Source organism: Castor canadensis, chromosome 5, assembly GCF_047511655.1.
Source record: "Castor canadensis chromosome 5, mCasCan1.hap1v2, whole genome shotgun sequence".
NCBI lineage: Eukaryota > Metazoa > Chordata > Mammalia > Rodentia > Castoridae > Castor > Castor canadensis.
This window is the reverse complement of record NC_133390.1, coordinates 181,899,313-181,921,603: the sequence shown is the minus strand read 5'-3', so window position 1 is coordinate 181,921,603 and position 22,291 is coordinate 181,899,313. Positions and strand designations below refer to the sequence as shown.

At 48.8% G+C, this 22,291-nt stretch overlaps 1 protein-coding gene across 4 annotated transcripts in view; it reads left to right on the top strand.

Moving 5' to 3' along the window:
- Zbtb46 (zinc finger and BTB domain containing 46) overlaps nt 1–22,291 on the top strand; it is a 65,525-nt gene that overhangs the window by 38,157 nt on the left and 5,077 nt on the right. For all 4 annotated transcript variants that reach the window (XM_074075164.1, XM_020161034.2, XM_074075163.1 and 1 more), the window contains 2 exons: nt 3,710–3,994; nt 20,167–20,342. In XM_074075164.1, the coding sequence (XP_073931265.1) occupies nt 3,710–3,994; nt 20,167–20,342 (461 nt within the window). The remainder of the gene's footprint in view (nt 1–3,709; nt 3,995–20,166; nt 20,343–22,291) is intronic.

Sequence of the window (22,291 nt, the reverse complement as noted above, 5' to 3'; positions counted from 1 at the left end):
GGTTCTAGAAAACCCCGGGGGTAGCAAAATGCTCAAGTCCCTCATGTAAAATGGTTTGGGGTGTGCACATAACCTGTCCATACCCTTCCATATGCTTTACTTTTGTTTGTTTATTTTTTTGTGGTGGCACTGGGGTTTGAACTCAGGGCTTTACACTTGCTGGACAGGTGTTCTACTACCTCAGCCACTCCACCAGCCTGCACCCAGATTTTTTTCTTTCAAACATTGGTTTGTTGAATCTGCAGATGTGGAACCCACAAACACAGCGGCCAGACTAGATATATGGTTAGTTAGGTAATAATTCAATGCATAAGACACACACTTTGTTTTTTTTTGTTGTTGTTTTTACTTTGTTTTGTTTTGGCAAAAAGACATCAAAACAATTGGACAGTCATATCAAAAAGTAAACCCTCAAGCCGACAGCACGCCACATACAAATACCAGCTTAAAATTGGGCGTAGTAGAGGAAAAACTCCTAGTGATCCTGATCAGAGCAGCTCCAAAGGCTTTCTGTGCTTAGAGCAGGCTGGGCTGGGGCTCCAGAGGGCCATTTTTATGAGAGCAAAGAAAAGAAATCTCCCCCCGCATTCCGGGAAGAGAGGGGCATTAACCACATGAGAAGTGTGGCAGGATGGAACAGTGCGTGAGCTCTCGTGTGCACGTGTGTGAGCGCGAGTGTGAGCTGGAGCAGGCGGACAGAACTTTACGAATTACCACGTGCAGGCGGCCGGCTTTTAGACAGGGAACTGATCGGCTAGGATCTTTGCATCCCACATCCGGTGAGGTGCTCACCAGGGAGGGACATTCGGTGCTGATTGAGCACAGGTTGTTTCTTCGGCTCTCTGACCTCCTCAATGTGGCGTTTATTCCACAATCTTCCTTTCCAGAGAGAACTGAGCCTGTGGGTGGGGTGCCTCTGAGGCTAACCTCGGTCCTCCCCAGGACTTTTCTGCAGTAGGCAGTGGGGACTTGGAACCCTGCAGACGGTGTCTGTGTGCAGGAAGAGTCCATGGGGTGATGGAGCTGTGGAAGAATCCATCAGGACTCGGGATAGTCAAGAATGCACACACAAAACTGTCTTCTCACCCTGTCCAGCACTGAGCATGTTATTTATGTATTTGTTTGTTTCCCTATTTATTTATTTATGGTGGGATTGGGGTTTGAACTCAGAACTTCAAGCTTGCAAAACGGACTATCACTCGAGCCACATCTCCAGTCCATTTCACTCTGCTTATTTTGGAGACAGAGGGGAGGGTCTAATGAACTTATTTGCCTGGCTGACCTCAAACCGTTAACCTCTTCATCTCAGCCTCCCAAGTAGTTAGGATTACAAGTGTGAGTCACCGGTGCCTGGCTTGTCTGTTTGTTTTTGAAACAGGGTCTTGCTATGTAGCCAAGGCTGGCCTTAAACTCACCATCCCGCTGCCTCAGCTACTGAGGACTGGGATTACAAGTGTGGACCACTAGGCCCAGCTCAACTTTTTTTTTTTAAACATTACCATTAAAGTTTTTTCTCTGATGTCACCAAGTCTAAGCTTATCACCACGACTGCTCAGAGGCAAAGCATTGGATGATTAGTGAAGCACTTGGCCTCACCATGTGTTAACGGAGATCAAACTCCAGCAGCTCAGGGAAGATTTTCGTGTGCTGGGGTCGACTCTTACCGTGATCACAGATAGGTCTTGACGGTCCTTGTGAGAAGTGTCCTGCTTGTCTCAGGACTGTGTTTTGGGGAGAATAGGGCACTTCTTGTCACACTGGCTAAAAGACACAGGGCTGCAGGCCTGTGCTAGGAGTGGCCGTCCAAATCAGATCTGTGGCTTCTGCTCTACTGCTCAGAATGGCAGCCAGGATTGTGCTGTGGAAGACCCACTACCTGCGCCCACCTGAAGCTAGGTGCTTCATCCAAATGCATTTAAGTTCAGTCGCAATCCCCCTTCAATATCTGAAGGGTCTTAGCTTTTTCATAACAATTACAAAAATGTGTTCTGTGATCTTACAGAGCACTCAACTCTACACATGGATGAGTTGACTTCAATCCCAATCTGCTTTGAAATTTCCTTTTGCCATCATTACTCTAAAACCCCTCTTTTCTTCTTCCTTCCTTCCTTTCCTTCCTCCTTTCCTCCCTCCCTTCACTCTTTCTCTCTCTCTCTTTATTTTTTTTGGAGCTACTGGGGTTTGAACTCAGGGCCTCATGCTTACCATTTGAGCCATCTCACAGCTCTTTTTTGTTTTGGGTATTTTCTTTTTTTATTATCATATTATTATTGTACTGGGGGTGCATTATTACATTTATAAAAGTACTTACAATACATCGTAGTCGAATTCACCCCTTTCATCATCATTCTTCTTTATGCCCCTCTCCCCCCCATTCCTAGATGTGTTGGGTATTTTCAAGATAGGGTCTTTTGAACTGTTTGCCCAGGCTGGCTTCAAGCTGAGACCCTCCTGGTCTCTGCCTTCCAAGTAGCTAAGATTACAGGCGTGAGCCACCAGTGCCCAGCTAAAATCCTTCTTTCAGAATGCTGGCTGTGGCCTAGGAGGTCCTGGGCAGATAGTGCACTGGTATTTACCTTCTCTGCACTCAGGAGAAAATCCTGGCACCTGCCTGTGAGGGGTGCCACACCTCTCATTAAAGTGAATGTCTGTGTCCTTGCCAGGGCAGGGACATTAGATGCTGGGGAGCAGGTTTGGGCCCAGACATCCACATACGTGACTGTTTCTTATTTGTGCATCTCATCATAAGGGTAATGTATTCCCCAATGGCCAGCTGTCTTGCTCCCTTTGGCAACTCTAACATAGTACCTTAGGTGGGTCACCTTTGAGAAACTGCTAACCCTTCCACAGTGGCTGCCCAGGTCACACCTTACGGTCACGCAAGAGGGTTCAGGCTCTCCACATCCTCATCAGCACCTGTTGTTTTCTGAGTTGTGGGCTTTTCATTTTTTTCCCAGTGGGACTGGGATTTGAACTCAAATCTTTGTGCTTGCAAAGCAGGCTCTTTATTGATTAGCCATACCTCTGGTCCTCTCATGTGGTTTTTATTCGCACTAGGGATGTTGGGTGTCTTCTCATGTGCTTGCTTATAAGCTATCTGTCTGTCTTTAGATACACTGTTCACTCAGACCATTTTATTTGTATTTTTAGTATTGAGTTATAAGAGTTGTATACAATCTGGATCAATCTCTTTTCAGATATATAATTGCAGATATTTCTTCCCCTTCTGTGGGTTGTCTTTTCACTGTCTGAGTGCATCCTCTAAAGCATAGAAGGTTTTAATACTCATGAGCCCGATTTATCTACTTTGCTGCTTGTACCTCTTTAAGAACCCATTACTAAAGCTCACACCATGTAGTTTTTCTTCTAAGGGTTTTATAGTTGTAGCTCTAATGTTCTGGTAGGTCACTGAAAGTCTGCAGCCCCAAGAGCCAAGCCTGGGCCACATCTTCAGCCCTTGATCCAGGGTGGGTGGCCCTCCACTAGATCTCTGAGTAGAGTGTGATTTTTTGGAGACCTGGGCTGGTGGGATGGGCAAGACAGGGTACTCTGGGCAGGTGGCCTGGCCCATGGGGCTGGATTGGATGTCATGAGGCAAGCAGCTGGGATGTAGGATGCTCATTGCCCTCCTCCTCCTAAATTGGCTGCATTTCCCACTTGGAGGGTCTTGAAATGATTGTGTTTACTAATGTATCTCCCCCATCCCCAGATGCAGACCTGACTGTCACAGAGGCCAGCGGCTCGGACAGCCGAGGGGAGAGGGCCGAGCTCTATGCACACGTTGATGAGGGTCTCCTGGGAGGAGAAGCCAGCTACCTGGGTCCACCACTCACCCCTGAGAAGGACGAGGCTCTGCACCAGGCTACCGCAGTGGCCAACCTGCGTGCAGCACTCATGAGTAAGAACAGCCTGCTGTCCCTCAAGGCCGACATGCTTGGGGATGAAGGCTCCCTGCTGTTCGAGTACCTGCCCAAAGGTGCCCACTCACTGTCTCGTAAGTGCAACCTGTTGTGTCGCTCTACCCTGCTTTGCTTTCAATTACTCGGTCACGAGTCTCAGATGCCATGCAGGATGGGAGTGTAAATCTGTCTGTCAGGCAGGCCGGCTGTAGGTAGAAGATGCCTTCCAACTCCCCCAAGGCCTTTTGGGATGTGTTGAGGCTAGACACAGCCTGGACTGGCCTCTCCAGTCCTTTGGGACCATCACACTACTTTACAGAGTGAGACGAAGGCTGTGTGTGTGGTCCGGCAGCAGGAGGGAACGTCCAGTGCTCGCTGGAATGTTTCGTACTCAAATTCGAGGCACCTAATCTAAAACTCCGTGAATTTAAAAGTGCACAACAAGTAATTAACAAACTTGAGACCTCCAGCCCCTTAGAGCCTACCGCAGGCCCGGTGCAGGACAAGAGTGTCTTTGTGTCGAGGTATGGGCGTGGGCTCCCTCTGCTGGCCAGAGATTCATTCTGTATGGGAGACGTGTGGAGGAACACCGTCTGCAAGCACACTGACCCAGGGATGCCGGAGCTTGCTTTGTTCTTGCTGGTCACGTGTGAGTTTTTAGAAAGGAGTTGGATGGTTCATTTAAACCTAAGTGTCCCAGCTGAAATCTACATGCCAGACCCACCCAGATGCAGCCAAATGTATAGCCGCTATGGTTTGGCCGGCTCTCCAGGCTGCCTTTCCCTGCAAGAAGGGATGCTTTAGCTTTTGCAGAGCTCGAAGCACACAGTGCCAGCTCCAAGACAAGCAGCTTCCCTGGTCACGGTGCACATGCAGACTGTGGCAGCTGCCTGTGCAGTGCCCGAGGAGGCACGTGACTGCTGGGCGCAGACTTGGCTCTGGCACTTCCTGTTTAGCTGGTGCTCAGTGTGGATGTGAGAGAGCCTAAGTCTGGTCCTGTTTCTCTCCCTGGGGGAGGATGGGGCAACCTGGAGGTACTGAGTTTGTGAGGGTGCCCTGTACCAGGGGGTCCCAGAACAGGATGGCATGGTGGTGACTTGTCCCATATGCCACCAAATGACAGGAGTTGCCAGTAGCCTTTGATATTGGGATGTGTCTTTGTTTTAATTTTTACTCTGTTTTTCTAAAAACAGTATTTTTGCAGTTTTGTTTTCATGAGCACTACAGCATCTGTTGAGATTTTGTACTGGTTTGAGGACTTTGCAGATCGCTCATGGTTAATAAAGACTAAAGGTGAAAAACAACGCTTCTTCTCTTTATTTCCCAGCTCTCAGGGAAGGGCCGTTGCCAGTCGATTTAGGATGTGTTTCAAAGACAGTGGGCTTTGGCATCAGGCATGCATTACAAAGCATCTTTAGGCCTTGTTTCCTACATCTGAGGAATGGGGACAGTGCCACTTATACAGTTACGATGTTTAGCATGTGCAGAACAGTGAACACAGTAGGGGCAAAGAAGTATGACAAACAATGTCTCAAGTGCAAAAATGTGCTTGTAGGCAGAAGTTGTTGGATTTGTTAAGATCCAGGTGCCAAGGACAGTTCATAGAGGTGGTTTCAGAGGATTTAGGGTACCTGGAATGCACAAGAACAGGAGAATTCTGGGATGGGTAACATGGGACTGTGGGAGGGGACAGTGGTGGTGACCTCCTATGCCTTCTCCACTGTGATGGCCTTTCATACCACAGGGTCTGGACACCATCCTTGCTTTCTATGTGTCTGCCATTCATATTTGCCCCGCGAAGTGCAAACTCTTTCAGGGCAGGGCTGTGGTGACAACACTTCCTTCATATTTGCCCCGCGAAGTGCAAACTCTTTCAGGGCAGGGCTGTGGTGACAACACTTACTTCCTTCCCTGATGCTCCAGGTGTTATTTGTCATGAAGAATGATTTTGGAATGAAGAGAAATTGTGCTTTCGCCTGTCATTGCTGTGTCTGGCAGCTTTACCTTGGCATGGGTTCTGTCCAAAAAGCCTTCAGTCAGTTTGTGCCCAAAACACACACCAGATGGGGTTAGCACGGCCAACCCCAAATGCCAATTTCACCATGTGCAGCAGAGCGTGTGGCGCTGGTGGGTCTGACCACAAGGGACTCAGAGAGAGATAGACCTACTTCTGTCTTGCTTCCTGGGTACCCCTAGTTCTGGCAGCAGAGCAGAGTCCTAATCCCTCCCCCTCCTCCACACAGGTGGTGCAGTGGCTACGCCAGGGTGGCAGCTGCCCAGAATGGGGCCTTGCACAGTGCATTTTACTTTTCAGATCTTTCTCTGGAATGCCCTGTATTTCATGGGTCTTGAAGGCGACGTAGGGCAGCAATCCCTTCCTCTGCATGTACCTCTCTGCATTTGGAGAGGGAGCCAGGGCTGGGAAGCAAGGTCCCATCTCCTTCTGCTTTCATTCCCTCAATGACTAATTCCAGGAGGAGTCACAAGTGGTGTTTGGCAGCTGTTTTGTGGTGCAGGGTTTTGGTATTTTGTTCTTTCTACGATGTTTTAACCTCTTGTTTTTAATATTCTAAACTTTCACTTTTTTCATATGAATATGCCCTTTTATTCCCTACAAATAGGTTAAATAGTTGGCAGAATCATGCCAGGCTTTATAGTGTTTGTAATCCCGGCACTGGGAAGGCTGAGACAGGAAGATCACGAGTTCAAAGCCAGCCTAGGGCTACACATAGTGCGACCCTGTCTGGAAAAAAAAGCGCTGTGAATTGTCTGGCTTTGGCTTTGTGCAGTGCAAGGAGAACCCGTAGAGACCGTGGCACTTGTAGGGCAATAGGTTATATGAAAACGAAAACGTAACTTTCTCACCTCCTAAATGACGCGCGCCTGTCTCTGAGCATGATCTAAAGAGGAGAGAAGTATCCAGAAATAAACGCTCAATTTCCAAAACCCGGTGTTCTACCTCCGTGTGTCAGGAGCCCCAGCCCTGACGGGGCCCACACAGACGTCAGTGGCGGCCCGCGCCGGCGTGGGGTGACAGGGTGGTGGCGGGTTCTGCGGGTGCTGCAGGATAGGGGTGCCGCGCTCACGTGCACCTGCGCGGGTCAGGAGCCGGACTGGGCAGCGGAGTGAAGTCTGTCCGGCCGGACACACAGAGCAGCAGCATCTGGCCGGCAGCGCTCGGCCTCCGCGACTCTGCAGCTCGCTGCTGGGCGGGGCCAGTTCGGGGGGGGCGGGACAGCCTGCTCCGGAAGCCCTCGCCCCGCCCACTCCAGTCCCGCCCCGCCCCTCTCCAGTCCGGCCACGCCCACCTCCAGTCCCGCCCCGCCCATCTCCAGTCGGCCACGCCCATTATCAGCCACGCCCGTTTCCAGTCCAGCTCCGCCCCGCCCCAGCTCCATCCCCAGAGCCTTACCTGGTTCTGGGGCTGCTGTGTGGTGCAGTCTCCTTTGGCTGCTGCTTTCCACCTTCCCTTTGCTGGGGAGCCGAGGGACAGGGACGCTTGCCTCAGCTCAGGTGAGCTCCGAGAGCTGCCCAGGGAGGCGGGTTGCCCTTGAGCAGCAGGGCTTGGGCCCTGGCCACTGTGTCTGGGCTTGGCTTTGTGTCCTGACTTTAACCTACACGTGCATTGCTCCGGAGAGCATTGCCCAGGGCTGAGACTTCTTTTAGAGTCCCTGAAGGACAGCGTCCCAGTACAGTTCCTCGATGTGGTGTTTGGCAGCCGTTTTGTGGTGCAGGACACATGGCATTGTCCCATGTGTTGGGGCTGCAGTCCAAATAGTTAAAGTGGTCTAGTCCTGACAATTTTGCGCAAAAATGGGATCGTAGATGTAGGTTTTTAAATGGTAAGAAACATTGTTTGGAAAGTGTGCAGTGTAGAACAGTGCAAAGATCTCAAAGATCTTTTCTGGATGGTCTGTAATAGTCTAGAAAAGCTGGATTAACTTCCTTGTTCTCTGATAGAACCACCATCAACAGATGGTGGTTTCTTCACTGGATCATCAGTCTTGTAACTGATTTCCCCAGAAGAGGCCTTTTTTCCATTTCCCATTTTGACTCAGTTTAACTCGATTCTCTTACTTTTGTTAATCTTTCACCAGTAGGCTGACAACTTACCTGTGTATAGTTATTGTCCACTGAATAGAAACCATAAAAGTATCGTTTGTAGCTTGGACCTTGTGGTTTTACTTGTGGGTGTGCCTTGATCTGTCGGGGTTCTTAATGCCTCTGTGGCTGTCGTGGGCCCTGGAAAGAGAGCGCATAAGAGCACAGCAGTATCCTTGATTCACTCACCAAGCAGACACAGACCAGCTGACCTCAGGCACTGGGGTCTGTGACATCATGAGATGTTACATGACCCTTTCACCATCTGTGGTGACCCTAGAATGCAAAAAGTATCATCCTTGAGTGCTGTCAGATCCTTGATGGATGAGTCTCTGGTTCTCCACTGTGGCAGTGCCTCTCTTTGGGAGGATCCAAAGTTTCTCCACATCCTCCCAGAGGGCCTGGCGAAGTTGGCACTGGAACCATCAAAGCCCCAGGGTGGGGACAGTCTTCACCCCACTCCTGTGGCCGCAGCTGGGATGAAGGTCCAGGAGACATATTCTGTGGAGAATAACAGCAGTTTGATCCCATTTTGCCTTAAAGGGTATTTTCTAGCCTGGCATGGTGGAGTACACCTGTAATCCTAGCTACTTGGGAAGTGGAGGCAGGGCTGCAAGTTTGAGGCCATCCTGGGCTCAGGTAGTGGCAAGGCCCTACCTCAAAAACAAAATAAAAACAAAAGGGCTGGGAGCATAGCTCAAGTGTTGGAGTGCTTGCCTAGCACGTGCAAGGCTCTGGGTTCTATCCCAGCAACACACACACACACACACACACACACACCCTTATGGTGTTTAAATAAAAAACTCAGGACTTTACCTTGATTCTGGATTGGTACCGGATTTTAAACAGTTTCTTGCCAAAGGACATTTGGTGGACTATCGGTTGGTCGTTGTGAAATTCTCCTCAGAAGATCAGCATGGAAGGCCCGGTGGTCGAATTCTTCAGTTTTCTGTATTGAAATCTGCTGAACTCATTTTGCTCCTGAAGAGAGAGAGACCCTGATCCCAGATGAGTCGCGTGCTGTTCAGGATTGGCCAGCTGATAAAAGTCCCCCAAAGCCTGCCTCAACCACACCCTGCTTCCTCTCCCAGCCAGCTGCACACTGCAGGAAGACTGACAGTGCTTCTGAAACTCTTCGAAGCCCGCCACCTGCCATTCGTTCATGTGGGTGAGACTGGTTTCCTGTGTCCCCAGGGTCTGAATCACTCATGGAGGACACGACAGCAGACACCCCTCCACCCTCCTTCCACTCAGAGCCCCAGGATGTCTCTGTGACTCTCCAGACCACACCCAAGGAGCTGGTGCTGCCTCCCTGAGCCCAGGTAAGACTTGAGGACCGCCAGCCACATGCGGGGGAGCCTGGAACCAATGCTGCAAGGGACCACACTGATTGTCTAGTGAGCAAGTCCCAGTGGACGTGGTGCCCATGAATCCCTGTGTTCGCTGGGTCCTGACAAGCTTGGAAGCAGCTTCAGCTTGGGCCTCAGTACCCTCTTCCCTAAGGCCCCTTCTCCATACTTGAACTCAGCATTCTAGGTCAGCAAAGTCATTTGCTAGTGATTGCTTCACTCCACAGCAACATATATGAAGTGGAATTGATTTGTATTTAAAATATTTCTGTAAGGTATGCAGGAAGCCGAGGTAAGAGGACAACTTAAGCTCACAAGTTCAAGACCAGTCTGGGCTACCTCAAAAAATTTTTAAGAATTAAACAGTTTCTCTGATCATGTTTGCAGGGATTTTTTTTCCCTAACATAAAGACATTTGATTCATTCAGAAGTATATTAAAAACACAAGTTACACCAGGTGCCGGTGGCTAACATCTGTAAGTCTAACTACTCAGGAGGCAGGTCAGGAGGATCACAGTTTGAAGACAGCCCAGGCAAATAGTTTGCAAGAACCCTGTCTTGAAAAAAGTGTATCACAAAAAAGGACTGGCAGAGTAGCTCAAGTGATTAAGTGCCTGCCTAGCAAGTGTGAGGCCCTGAGTTCAAACCCCAGTGCCACCAAATCAAACCAAACAAAAAAACCCCACCAGTTCCTAAAACTGAGAGTGATTGTCATCTCTAGTGGGTTCTGTCCATGCAGGGTCACTGTGTTTCTGACCATCACAGACTCAGACATCGCAGACTCAGAGTCCACATCCCCTTCCTGGTCTGAAAAAGACATGACAGAGACTCCTTCCAGTCCCCAAAACCACAGGTGTCGCCGCCTTCCCTGAAGAAGGAAGAGTTCTTTGGGAAGAGCAGAACCACACATCTCAGATTTTAAAGTTACTTAGGTGCTCTTCCTACGAGGGGCTCTCTAATCATAGCTTTTGGCGTGCTGGTGTTCTGTTAATGCCTTTTCTTCTGCGCGTCTGTTGGCTGGGAATTAATGACAGCCTTCCTTTCCAGGTGACCGGTGACCAGTTGTCTTTGTAGAGGCTGGATGGGGACCAGGTGAGTTTGAGGTGACAAAGCATATTAGCAGTAAAAGTCTTACCCAATTTTCAAGCATCCAGCGGTTTGTAACTCGTCTGTCCTGGTTCTAGATTGATGCTTCTTATGACCTGGACGCTGGGCTAGGCGGTCCTCTCTGGACTTGACTCTGGGTGGTCAGAGCCTTCTTCCTGAACCTTTACAGCCATTATCCCTCTCCAATGCCTGGATGTCCTCGCCCAGCCTAGGGTGTCAAGTTGCGGGCAACTTGATCTTGGGCACTGACAACTCTGCTCTGAAGTCAGCTAAGGAGCCAACAACGAACGAAGATGGGGACAGAAGGACAGACTCTCCACTGCTCACCAGGGTTTGCAGAAAGGACAGACCTCTGCGGCTGCCTTCTGTCACCTGCTGGGCCACATGGTTTTATTTGCCTGGCAGAACACTGTGGCTCCTGTGTTCAGCTCCAGGTGGCCACTCTTGAAGCCTGCCCAATGCAAGATCTTTCAAGTGTGGAAGCAGATGGGGGACGGAGGATCTCAGCCAGGTGGGAAAGGGTGTGTGTGCCCTAACATGGTCATGTCTGGAATCTTGCACAGGCTGCCAGATGCAGGTGACAGGTACACCTCCAGCTTCCAGGTGGTGGAGATTGTTTGGGGTTGCTGACTTGAGGCCTGTAGGGGCAGAAAGACATGCCACCATCCATGGGAATTGAAACCAAACAGCTCTGACCTGGTTAGTTTCTAGAGAGATCAGAGGACCAAGCCCAACCTTGGTATCAGAGGATACCCAGCATGTGTGCGTCCCTCCAAATGATGCCGAATTCCCAGACACTGTGCTGTTTTTCAGAAAGAACAACTGTGTCTGCTCTTGTCTGTCTTGATGGGACATGCTGGGCTCAAGAGTCAACACACTTTTTCAGAGCAGGTGGCTGTGGACATAGTGGGGTCCAGGAACCCAGGGCAGGGCTCACCTTTTGCCAAACAGTAGGTGGGCTTGGCAGGGTTCTGGAATAACCAGTTGCACCATCTAAGAGGTGGGCAGATGCCTGGGGAAAAGGTGCATCCCCAGCCGTTGGACAGTCCCACCCTGCCTCACTGCGGTCACTGCACCTGCCCCCATTGCTCAAGTCTCTGTGGCTGTGGACAAGAGCTGGAGATGGAGAAGCTGGGTTCTTAGGGAGGCTTCAGGGATGGTAGCAGAAGACTCAGGATGTGTGCATGGGTTGAAACCCATCCGTGCAGGTCACCCCTTCTGAGACTCCGGTGTTTGTCTGAGTGTATTTCTTTTCTTTCTGTTCGCCGTCACATCTCCAAGATTGTTTGTCCAACCCTAGGCACATGAGGCAAGATGAGTCCATTGAGTTTGCAGAGAACGGAAAGAAAAGCAGTTGTGGGGAGTTCATGGGGAGGGATGCTTAGAGTGGAGGTCAGGTCTGTCTGATTTCATTCGTACATCTAACATTCCCCCCAAACTGTGCAGCCATCCAACATGTAGGTCTTTGTTATTTATTTATTGGTGGTACTGGGATTTGAAATCAGGACCTTCTGCTTGCTAGGCAGGCGCTCTAGCCACACCTCAGGCCCTTGTTGCTCTGGTTATTTTGGAGATACAGTCTCAATTTTTGTCCAGACCAGCCTGGACTGCAGTCCTCCCAAGTGCCTACAATTACAGGCGTGAGCCACCAGCACCTGGTTCTATCTTAATCTTTCTTGAAAATAGAATTTCAGTGATAAAAGCTTAGTTCCTTCTGAAGGCCACAAGATTTACTCCAGTTCTACAGATTCATTTGGGACTATTGGCGTACTTCTAGCAATAGCTCAATCTGTGACTATAGAACGAAAGGTGGCAGAACCGGGAGGAAGTAGAGAAGTCTATAGCTATGACAGGATTGGTGGCACTCTCAGCGATCGATGCAACAGCAAGCAAGCTCTCTGCAAGGGTAGCAGAGATTCAAACAGTTTTCAAGGTTTAGTCTTGTATCCATATTCACACACAGTTGGCCTGTAGTGGTACAATTGGCAAATTTAACAACACGACTCCCAGGTGCAGAATAGTCCGAGCACAGCAGATTTACCGAAACAAACCAGCCAGAGTCTTAAGGCAGCAAATATCAAAGAATCGAGGCCATGTGCACAGAGTTCCTTGACCATAGCAAACTGAGGGCAGAAGTCAGCCACAGGTAGACAGCACAGTGTCCCCACATGCTTCTAAACGCAGCAGCATGTATCTGTAGGCCATGGGCCAGAGCAAGTCCCATGGAAATTATAAAATGTTTTGAACTGAATGATATTGAAAATATACCACATCAAAACTTCAGACCACATCTGGAACGGCATTTATGCCGGGCATTCACGCCTGTAATCCCAGCTACTCAGGAGACAGAGATCAGGAGGGTCACAGTTTGAACCCAGCCAGGGCAAGTAGACCTTGAGGCCCTAGCTCAAAAATGCCCAACACAAAAAAGGGCTGGTGGAGTGGCCCAAGTGGTAGAGCATCCGCCTAGCAAGTATAAGGTCCTGAGTTCAAACCCCAGTGCTGCCAAGAAAAAAAAGAAATAAATAAAAACAACAGAAAAGAAGGAATGTTATAAATTTCTACATCAAGAAGTGAGAAAAAGGTCAGGCAAGGTGGCTTATACCTGTAATACCACCCAGAAGGAGGAGATTGGAAGGATCACAGTTTAAGGCCATCCCAAGCCCCCTGCCACCAAAAAAAAGTTAGTTAGTGAGACGCCCATCCCAACAAATAAGCCAGGTAAGCCAGGCATCGCAAGCTTGTAATCCCAACACTCAGGAGGTTGAGACAGGAGGGTTAGGAGTTCGAGGCCGGCCTGGACTATTTTGCAAGACTGTCGCAAAACAAATAAACAAACCATCCAAAGAAAGTAGCAGGAGGGAGATGAAGAACAATTATCAGTGAAACAGAAAGCAGGCACATGAAAAGGGCACCAAACAATGAATGCTCAAGGCTGGTGTATTGAAAAGATTGATAAAACTGATACATTACCAAAAGTGATCAGTACAAAGAGAGGAAAATCCCATTTACCGTGACAGCTATAGAGAGAGCATTACTACAGGTCCTACAGATGTTGGAAAGGCAATAAGAGTATATAAATAACCTTACGCCTGCGCATCTGTGTGTTGGGAGCTGGAAATTCCTTGGAAACAGTTTACCAACATAGAATCAGACTGGAAAAGAAGAATTGGCAGTCCTGTGGTTTACCAAGGGAATTGAATTATGACTTAAAAACCTTCCCACAGAGGGTCTTCACTAGTGAATTCCTGGAACATCAATGCAATAAGGAATGCCATCATTAACAGACCCTACAGAGACCAGGAGAGGCAGCTCTCCCCAGACTGTGTGATCCCAAACCTGACCAGACCTCACAGAAAGGAGGGCACTAGGTGGGCCTTGCACTTGGCACAACTATTAAAGTGAACATCAGCAGGTGACATCCAGTGATCGAGAAGAACCATAAGCAGACAAGCACACACATTTCAGGAACTTGAGGTCAACTGAGCATTCATAATCAGCCTGTATACTTCACCACATTAGCAGAATAAGGGAGAAAAGCCCTATGATCACTTCAACAGACAGAGAAAATACTCTCCAAAAAATTCAGCAGCACTCATCACAAAAATTCCCGGCAAACCTGGAGTAGAAACGACCTTAATCTAGTAAAAAGGTGTCTTCAAAAATCAAAGGTATCTTTGCTCCCCAACACCACAAAAAAGTAAATGAACTGAGATAAAAAATGCTATCTACAAACATAGCATCATGATTAACAGTGACACAAGCAGACGCCGACGTGATGGCTGGACTAGTGATTTGCAGAATCCCAGGGGTAAACAACCACACTCCGCCGCGTGGAGCTGCTTAGCCATGACTTCATCTGGTTAGGCGCACTTTGTAGGCTTTGTACTTACAAGGGTGTAGCCCCATCATAAGATGAGGTGCCTTTGTAGTGTGCTTCCCACATCACCACTGTATGCGCGTTGGCTGGAGGCCCTGGTCCCGGCAGTTTGTGTGTGGGGGTGGGACTCTGAGGGCCATCATCTTCTGAAATCTTGAACTAGGCACCACCTGGACAGATTCCTCATCCAAAGCAGTACAACAAGGCAGTAGAAGGAAACTAAAAGGCCCAGGATGGTGGCGCACTTTTGCAATCCCAGCACTCTGGAGGCTGATGTAGGAGGTCAGTTTGGGCTACATGGTGAGACACTATCTATTTTTTAAGTTTTAGCAAGGATTAATTTTAGCAGCATAAAGTATGGACAATATGTGGGGAGGGGGGAGAGAGAGAAACTTCCTGTTCCCCATGCAAGAAATGGGAGCAAAGACTCCGTAAGACACTACCTTAAGGAAAATAAAAAAGAGAAAAGAAAAATAAAAAACTAAAGGAAGAAAGACAGAAATGAATAAGCTGTCGTTGTTTGCTGATGACATGATTATGCATATAGAAAATCCAAGAGAAACTTAAAAACCATTAAATTTAATGTGTGAATTTACCAAAGATTATCAAAGATGTTGAATATAGTCAATGTACAAAAGTCTGTTGTACTTCTACATACGAACCACAAACAAATGTAAAGGTCCATTTATAGGGCATCAAATATCTAGTAGTAAGCATAAAAAAACCAAAACAAAAAACAAGACCTGGTTGGCAGAGCACATGCCTGGCAAGCAGTAAGTCCTGAGTTCAAATCCCAGTACAGCCAAAAAAAGACTACAGAAGATCTCTAAACAGAACTACAAAACATTGCTCAAAGCTGGGCTCAGTGGCTCACATCTGTAATCTTAGCTTCTCAGGAAGTAGAGATCAGGAGGCCTGCCTGGGCAAGTAGTTCACCAGACTCTATCTCGAAGTAACCCATCACAAAAAAGGGCTAGTGGAGTGGATCAAGGTGTAGGCCCTGAGTTCAAACCCCAGTACCACAAAAAAATTATATTGCTCAAAGAAATTAAAGAAGGGAATCTTTGCTCCCATTTCCTATGTGGGGAACAGGAATTATTTCTCTCTCCTCCCTGCTCCCTACCACCCTGCCCTGATTCTCCATAATTTATCCTGTTATACGAAAGTAAATCCTTCCTAAAACTTCAGAAAATGATAATAAGCAGAAATTAAAGAAGTTATAAATAGAGGAACATGCTAAGTTCACCGGATAGGAGACGCAATATACATATGCATTTTTTGGTGGGACTGAGGTTTGAGCTCAGGGCCTCATACACGCAAAGCAGGCATTCTACTGCTTGAGCCACACCTCCAGTCCATTTTGCTCTGTTTTGTTGTTTATTTATTTATTTATTTATTTAGGAGATGGGTGATCTCATGAACTATTTACCCAAGCTGGGCTTGGACTGTGATCTTCCGGATCTCAAACTTCCAAGGAGCTAGGATTACAGGTGTGAACCACCATTGCCTGGCTTCAGTATTGTTAAGCTATCAGATCTCCCCAAGTCAAGTCAGACATGTTGGTTCACACCTGTAATCCCAGAACTTGGGAGGCTGAGGCAAGAGGATTGAGAGATTGAGGCTAGCTGGGCATACATAGTGAGACCCTGTCTCAAAAACAAAAAACAAAAACTTCCAAGTCTATATATGGATCAGTGCAATCCTTATCACAATCCCAGCAGGTTGTGTGTGTGTGTGTGTGTGTGTGTGTGTGTGTGTGTATGATTGCCAGGTCCTTCTAAATATGTCTGGAAATGCACAGGACCTAGGATAGTGATCTGAGGTCCCTGGAACCTGTTCTAATCAGGTGTGGTAAAGCACAGACACAGAAATGACTGTTGTCAATGAGGAATTGTATTGTGCTCACTCACCCCTAGAAATAGGAGGCAGGTCTTACAATGCAGAGCTCCACAGAGAAGCACCAGGGCCTCAGGTGGCAAGGAGACAGTAGGGCTGAGACAAAGCCACATATCACAAACAAGACAGATCAGGCTCCTTTGCTGGGACTTCAGCCACGTGACTCAGTTCAGCTGAAGCTGAAAGGATACAGCAGTGATTGAGAGGGGACCACGCCGCCCCTGATGAACAAAAGAGAGCAGCAGACTTTCATTGATTTTCTGGGGTGGGCTAAAATTTGGTGATTGTCCTTGGTCATGGGCGTGGTTTCAAAAGATGTTTTTCTTCTTGGGCACAGCATCATGGCCTTGAGCTTTGCAGGCTAACCCAGAAACTGTTCGGTCCTTCCTGTCCTGGTGCTGGGGTCACCCTCTTGCATAAATGTCCTGCCCTCATGGTTTGGCCTGGGCCTCATGTTAAGACTGGAAGTGCTAAGCTGCTGAGAAAGCACAGGGCAGACAGAAGAAAAACACACCAGCTCCAATGGGCGAAAGGCCAAGTTCACCCTGTAGTGTAATCTTGTACGAAGTATTTTTTCAAATGATCAACGTGTCTACATGCACAGCTGAGTAAGTGGAGTCTGACTCAAAAGTTGAGGCAGCAAAGAGGACAGGCACCGTTTGAAGACATTTATCTCGATTTAGTCATCTATCAGATGTCTATAGGCTCAAGTGAAGAGTCAGTGTTTTTAGCAAAAGTAGCCTTCAAGTTCCTGCAAAGTAACTAGGCAACTGTTCTCATAACCCACTGGCAGAGATGTTAATAAATAGTAAATAAACTAATAAACGTATTGCTCAACTGTGTGACCGCTTAGATTAGTGATTTTTTAAGTTAACTAAGAGCAAGTGAGAGGGTTGATACGGGCTTTTTTGTTTCTCAGTAACACCAAGAGAGAGACTATGATTCTGCTAGGACAGATTATCTGACAGCTCAGTAAATTCTTGGGGTTTGTCAAGGGCATTTTATGGAACAAGGTTTTTCTTTATCTCTCTTCCTCCTTCCTTCCTTCTCTTCCTTTTTTCCTTTCTTCCTTCCATTTCTTCCTTTCTCTCTCTCTCTTTTTCTTTTTTTTTGGTGGGACTGAGGTTTCAATGCAAGACTTCATGTTTGCAAAGCATGTACTCTACCACTTAAGCCACACCTCTAGTCTATTTTGCTCTGGTTATTTTGAAGATGGGGTTTCATGAACTATTTGCCAGGGCTGGCCTCAAGCCACTAACCTCCCAATCTCAGCCTCCCAAGTAGCTGGGATTATAGGCATATCACTCAGCAAGGTTTATTCTCAGTAACTATTCCCCCTGGTCTTTGTCACTGTGTGACTACCTTAGTCTGATCAGAAGGGACTCCTAGTTTGTGAACATTCTGACACTGTGTCCTAATCTGACATCTATGACAAAGCTACTGAAAGCATGCTTTTAACGGGTGACCCCGGTGCTGGTCTTACTGTGTCTTTCCTGTCTTACTGTGAGAGGACGGACGAAGAGCTGTGGACAGGGCACGCAGAGCTGGCTTGAGGGTTGGTGCAGAGAAGAGAGCAGCTTCCTTTGCACCTGCAGGAGGCTCTGGTCAGGTGTGAGTTTCTTGACAATGTTTCTGTATCCACAGTCCTGTAAAATTGAGCTTCACCTTTTAAATAAGCTGGTGCCAGCCTCTGCAATGCTCTTCTCAATGATTCATTTAGGAAGCTTGCCTTGTTTGTCCAGAGAACACTGGATTCCTAGCAAAGGGTTCAGATTTTAGGCCACATCACGGAGAGTGCCTGTTTCAACTTAATGACTGTTGTGCTTTTTATTTTACCTCAGTTACTCTTTGAAGGCTCTATTAGTGTTTATGGGAATACAACCGTATGTCTTAGTCCATTGGTTGTGCTATAACAATATCAGAGACTTTGTTTGTTTGTTTGTGTTTTGAGACAGGGTCCCACTATGTAGCCCAGACTGGCCTCAAATTCACAATCCTCCCGTCTAAGCCTCCTTTCTAAATGCTGGGATTACAGGTGTGAACCACAACCTACAGTTATCTTAAATCGAATAATGTAGAAGCCCATTTCCTTATTCTACTTTTCCATCTTAGAGAGAGTGGCCCATTTGCTCTTAGATGTGACAACAGGAAGCATCCAGTTGAGCAGGATTATCGTGGTGGAAGGGTAGGTGGAAGGAGGAATAACTTTTGTTTGCCCAGCGTGTGGGGCCTGAGTCAAGGTCACAGAGCCCGTTGTCAGGGAAAGACAAGAAAGAGCTCTGGTTTTCCCTCTTGGAAGCTGCCAGGCATGGCATGGGAAGTGATCAGACACAGGACGATTGTCACTTGCTTGTACTTGCCATGAGTGTCCTGCTCACCTGTGTGCCTCTTCACTCGTCCCTGTCTGGGATACACAAACACACTCTGGCTTCACTGGTGAGCTCTGCCAACAGATCCCAGCCTCCCAGAGGGACCTACTCTGAAAGGGACTTGCTGAGGGATGTGCTGTCTGCAGGGATCCCGCTGCCTTGCAGACCCTCCTTTCATGGGGTGCTGGGGTGGCTCGGGGAGCAGCAAATGGGGACAGCTGGTCACAAGGGCACTTGGAAGATTCTGCGGCTTAGGGCCATCCTCAGAGGTGTCAGGTAGTGCAGAGTCATGGGTAGGGTCCTCACGGAAGCACTACTTCCATGGGTGAAAAGTGGAAACAGTTTAAATAGGGTGTCTAATAAGTTATTATATATTCAGACATTTCAAAAAGTATGGTTAAAATCAAGGCATTAAGAAGAGGTCACAATGTTAAATGACATCCTATACAATGTACACATTACGATTACAGTTCTTTTAGCACGAATGTGTGTTCAGAGAAAGAAAAAGACCTAAAAGAGGTGGGACTGTTTATCTTGGTGATCTGTGACGAGCCTCTGTGCTCACTCCTGTCCCATCTCCCAGCTGCTGACCAGCTCGCCGACCGCACACTGAACCTACTGAGCACAAGGACATGGTTTATATCTAATGGAAAGACTTAGAAGAGAGAGGCCCTGGAGACCATGTTCTCAGTCCCTGAGGGGACCTGGCAGCCCTTCAGGGAGCACAGAAACAGCGAGAGTATGCAGTACTCTGGGGAGTGACCTGGCTGTGGACCGTGATGTCCCAAGCATGGTTCAGCGGTGCCAGGCATCAGCTCAGGGACACTCTAGGACTAGCGTCTGGTGTTTACCTGCCAAGTACACTGGCGTCCTGGGAATGGAGGGACTGTTTGTGGGATGCTGAAAGATTCCAGACTAAGGGGCTCTGGCACATGAGTACACAGCTCACCATAGGTCTCGTGGGTTTCCTGACGTGTCCAGGACCTGCTCATGGCAGGGATCAGTGCCCTGAGGGCTGCTCTCTGTGCAGCCAGCCCAAGCCCCACACTGTGTCTGGCCCTGAGCAGCAGCACGGCACTGGGGCCTCTGAGGAGCCCCTGGAGTTTTTGAGGCTGACTCCAGGGCCCACTTAGCAGAGGTGGGATGAGGGTCCAGAGGCTGGTAGGGCAGAACTGGATTAGACCGACTGGTTATTTTCCTAGCGGATGGACAGGCATCTCCTTCTGCTCTTTTGGGCCAGCGCCATGCAGGGTGCTGGTGTTCTACCCTGGAGGTTGTGTCTGGTCCGACTTTGGGCCTGGCTCCACTCATATTGTCTAGTGGGGTCTGAGAGTGAAACAGCAGCTGCAGGGTTGGTGGTCTCCACAGCGTGGCCCACCTTGGCAGGACTCTTGGTCTGACCTCAGTGGAGAGATGGCCTGTGGCCTAGATGGGCCTCCTCTTTGTGGGAGGATCCCTGGGGCTTGGCTTGTAGTGTCCTGCGTAGGGGTGGACAGTCCACGCAGAGGCGGAGGGAGGTAGCAGTGCTGAGCTGTCACACTGATACCTCCAATGGTGTCTTTCAGTGAACGAATTCACGGTGATCAGGAAGAAGTTCAAGTGCCCGTACTGCAGCTTTTCGGCCATGCACCAGTGCATTCTCAAGCGGCATATGCGCTCGCATACCGGGGAGCGGCCCTACCCCTGCGAGATCTGCGGGAAGAAGTTCACCCGGCGGGAGCACATGAAGCGACACACGTTGGTGAGTGTGGGGGCAGTGCAGGGGCAGCACGGGCTCAATGTGAGGCATGCTTTGGTGCTACACTGGGATGGCCTGGCATGGGGGTCATGGGAGGTGGGCACAGAGTTCCCTGGGTACCCCAGAAATGGGGGTGTGCTCTGTGGAGGGGAAGATGGAACAGGGAAAGCACCTCTCTTGATATTATTGTTGTGTCTGCTGGGGGGGGGGTGGTCCCAGACCTGCTGCACCAGGGCCTACATGCAGAAGCAAGTTGGCACATTATCACTTACCCACCCGCTGGGCTCCTCAGTACCACTTGGTTCCATGCCACAGCCCTGCATCTGGGTGGAGCCAGTCTCTGCCTGTCAGTGCCCCCCCCCCCGACCTTTGCACCCAGTTCAGGCTCAGCACCTGACAGGTAGTCACCAGGTAATGGGTGTTGAAGGGTGAATTTGCTTGGCCGAAAGAAGACAGAAAGAAAACTGAAAACAGGGAGGCAGATTTGCCCACAAGAGTAGTGAGAGGGCATCCTGCAAAATGGGGCCACATGGAGCAGGAAGAGTCCTGGGAGGAGCCCTGGACCATGCAGGGAGGCCTTCCAGACCAGGACCAGTTCCACAGCCACTCAAAACCATGTGAGGTCTCAGAGTCATTTTAGAACATTTTCTTTATTTTGCTTCTGCTCAATCCACAGAGACGGTTTTACAGATAGTTATAAAAACTGCATTTTCTCCTTTCAGAGAGAATTGTGTCTTGTTTTCACGCTGATAGGTGCTGAAGTCTTGTGGGCTGCTGCATTTTGCTTTAGCAAAGCTGCATTAATGTTTCAGGAAATGTTCTGACCCTGTGTGAGGGTCGATCAGGCTGCCTGCCCTTCCCCTGGGGTAGGACCAAAATGCTCATCCTAGAGTTCATGGTGTGGCTTCAGGGGCTCAGAGCTCCCTAAAAAATGTAAATAAAGCACGAGGAAGAGATCTACATTCAGTCTTTCACTCTAGATTCTCTGGGATGCCTGCCCCTGACAAGCTAGAGCCCTCTGCACCGGAGGCAGCTCTGGCCACACGTTACCTGTTCCTGGCACATGGTGGCTCCTCTAAGCACCTACTAGGGGTAGGGGTCCAATGGTTGCTCTTGCTGGATTTCAGAATGGGGTGGGCTGGCCCCTGCTCCACAACCACACCACCAAAAGGCCTGGCACCAGCACCCTTTCCTCTCCCTTCCTTCCTGAGTATGCTTCAATTAGGATGGCTGAGTGCCCAACCACCTGGTCCTGGCCGGGGGCTCCTTGACACACCCCTGTCATCTCTGGGGCACAGTCCTATGCCACAGGGGTTCTCAGTGGGTGTGCCAGCTCTGCTCCAGTCCTTCTTGGGTCTGCTTTGCCTGCTTACCCCATTGGAACACAGGTCTTATTTGTAACTTGGTCTAGAAGTTTTGTTCTTTTGTGAAAGAGAGAAGGGAGCTCTGGGTTTAAAGCAGAGAAAATTAGAGCCAGGCATAGTGCTACATGCTGTAATCCCAGTACTTGGGAAGTGAGACCTTATCTCAGAAGAAAAAAAAAAAGAAAGAAAGAAAAAGAAAAGAAAAAAGGCAGAGCAAAACAAAACAACAACAAAAATCCAAAGGAATCATCCTGTATAGCAAGGTATCCGAGGCACCATTTGTAGAAGCAGCCTGCTGGGCTTTTGAGGAAGACTATGGGGCTCACACACAGCCCTGAGGGCCACCAGCTGTCTCCAAAGGTCTCAGGTCCCCTATGTGATAGCCCTTTCCAGGTCGTGCTGTGGATCGCCTGAGTTGTTTTAAAGTTGGTTGGACAGCGGACGTTTGAGTCAGGGTTTTGTGGAAGTTAGCAGCAGCTCTGCCTTCAAGAGGGGAGGCTGGGTACCCTGGGTGGCCTACGGGACCACAGGACTGGGAAGCTGAGGGTGGTGAGGGGCGGCTCGCAGTGGTCCAGCAGAAGGACCACA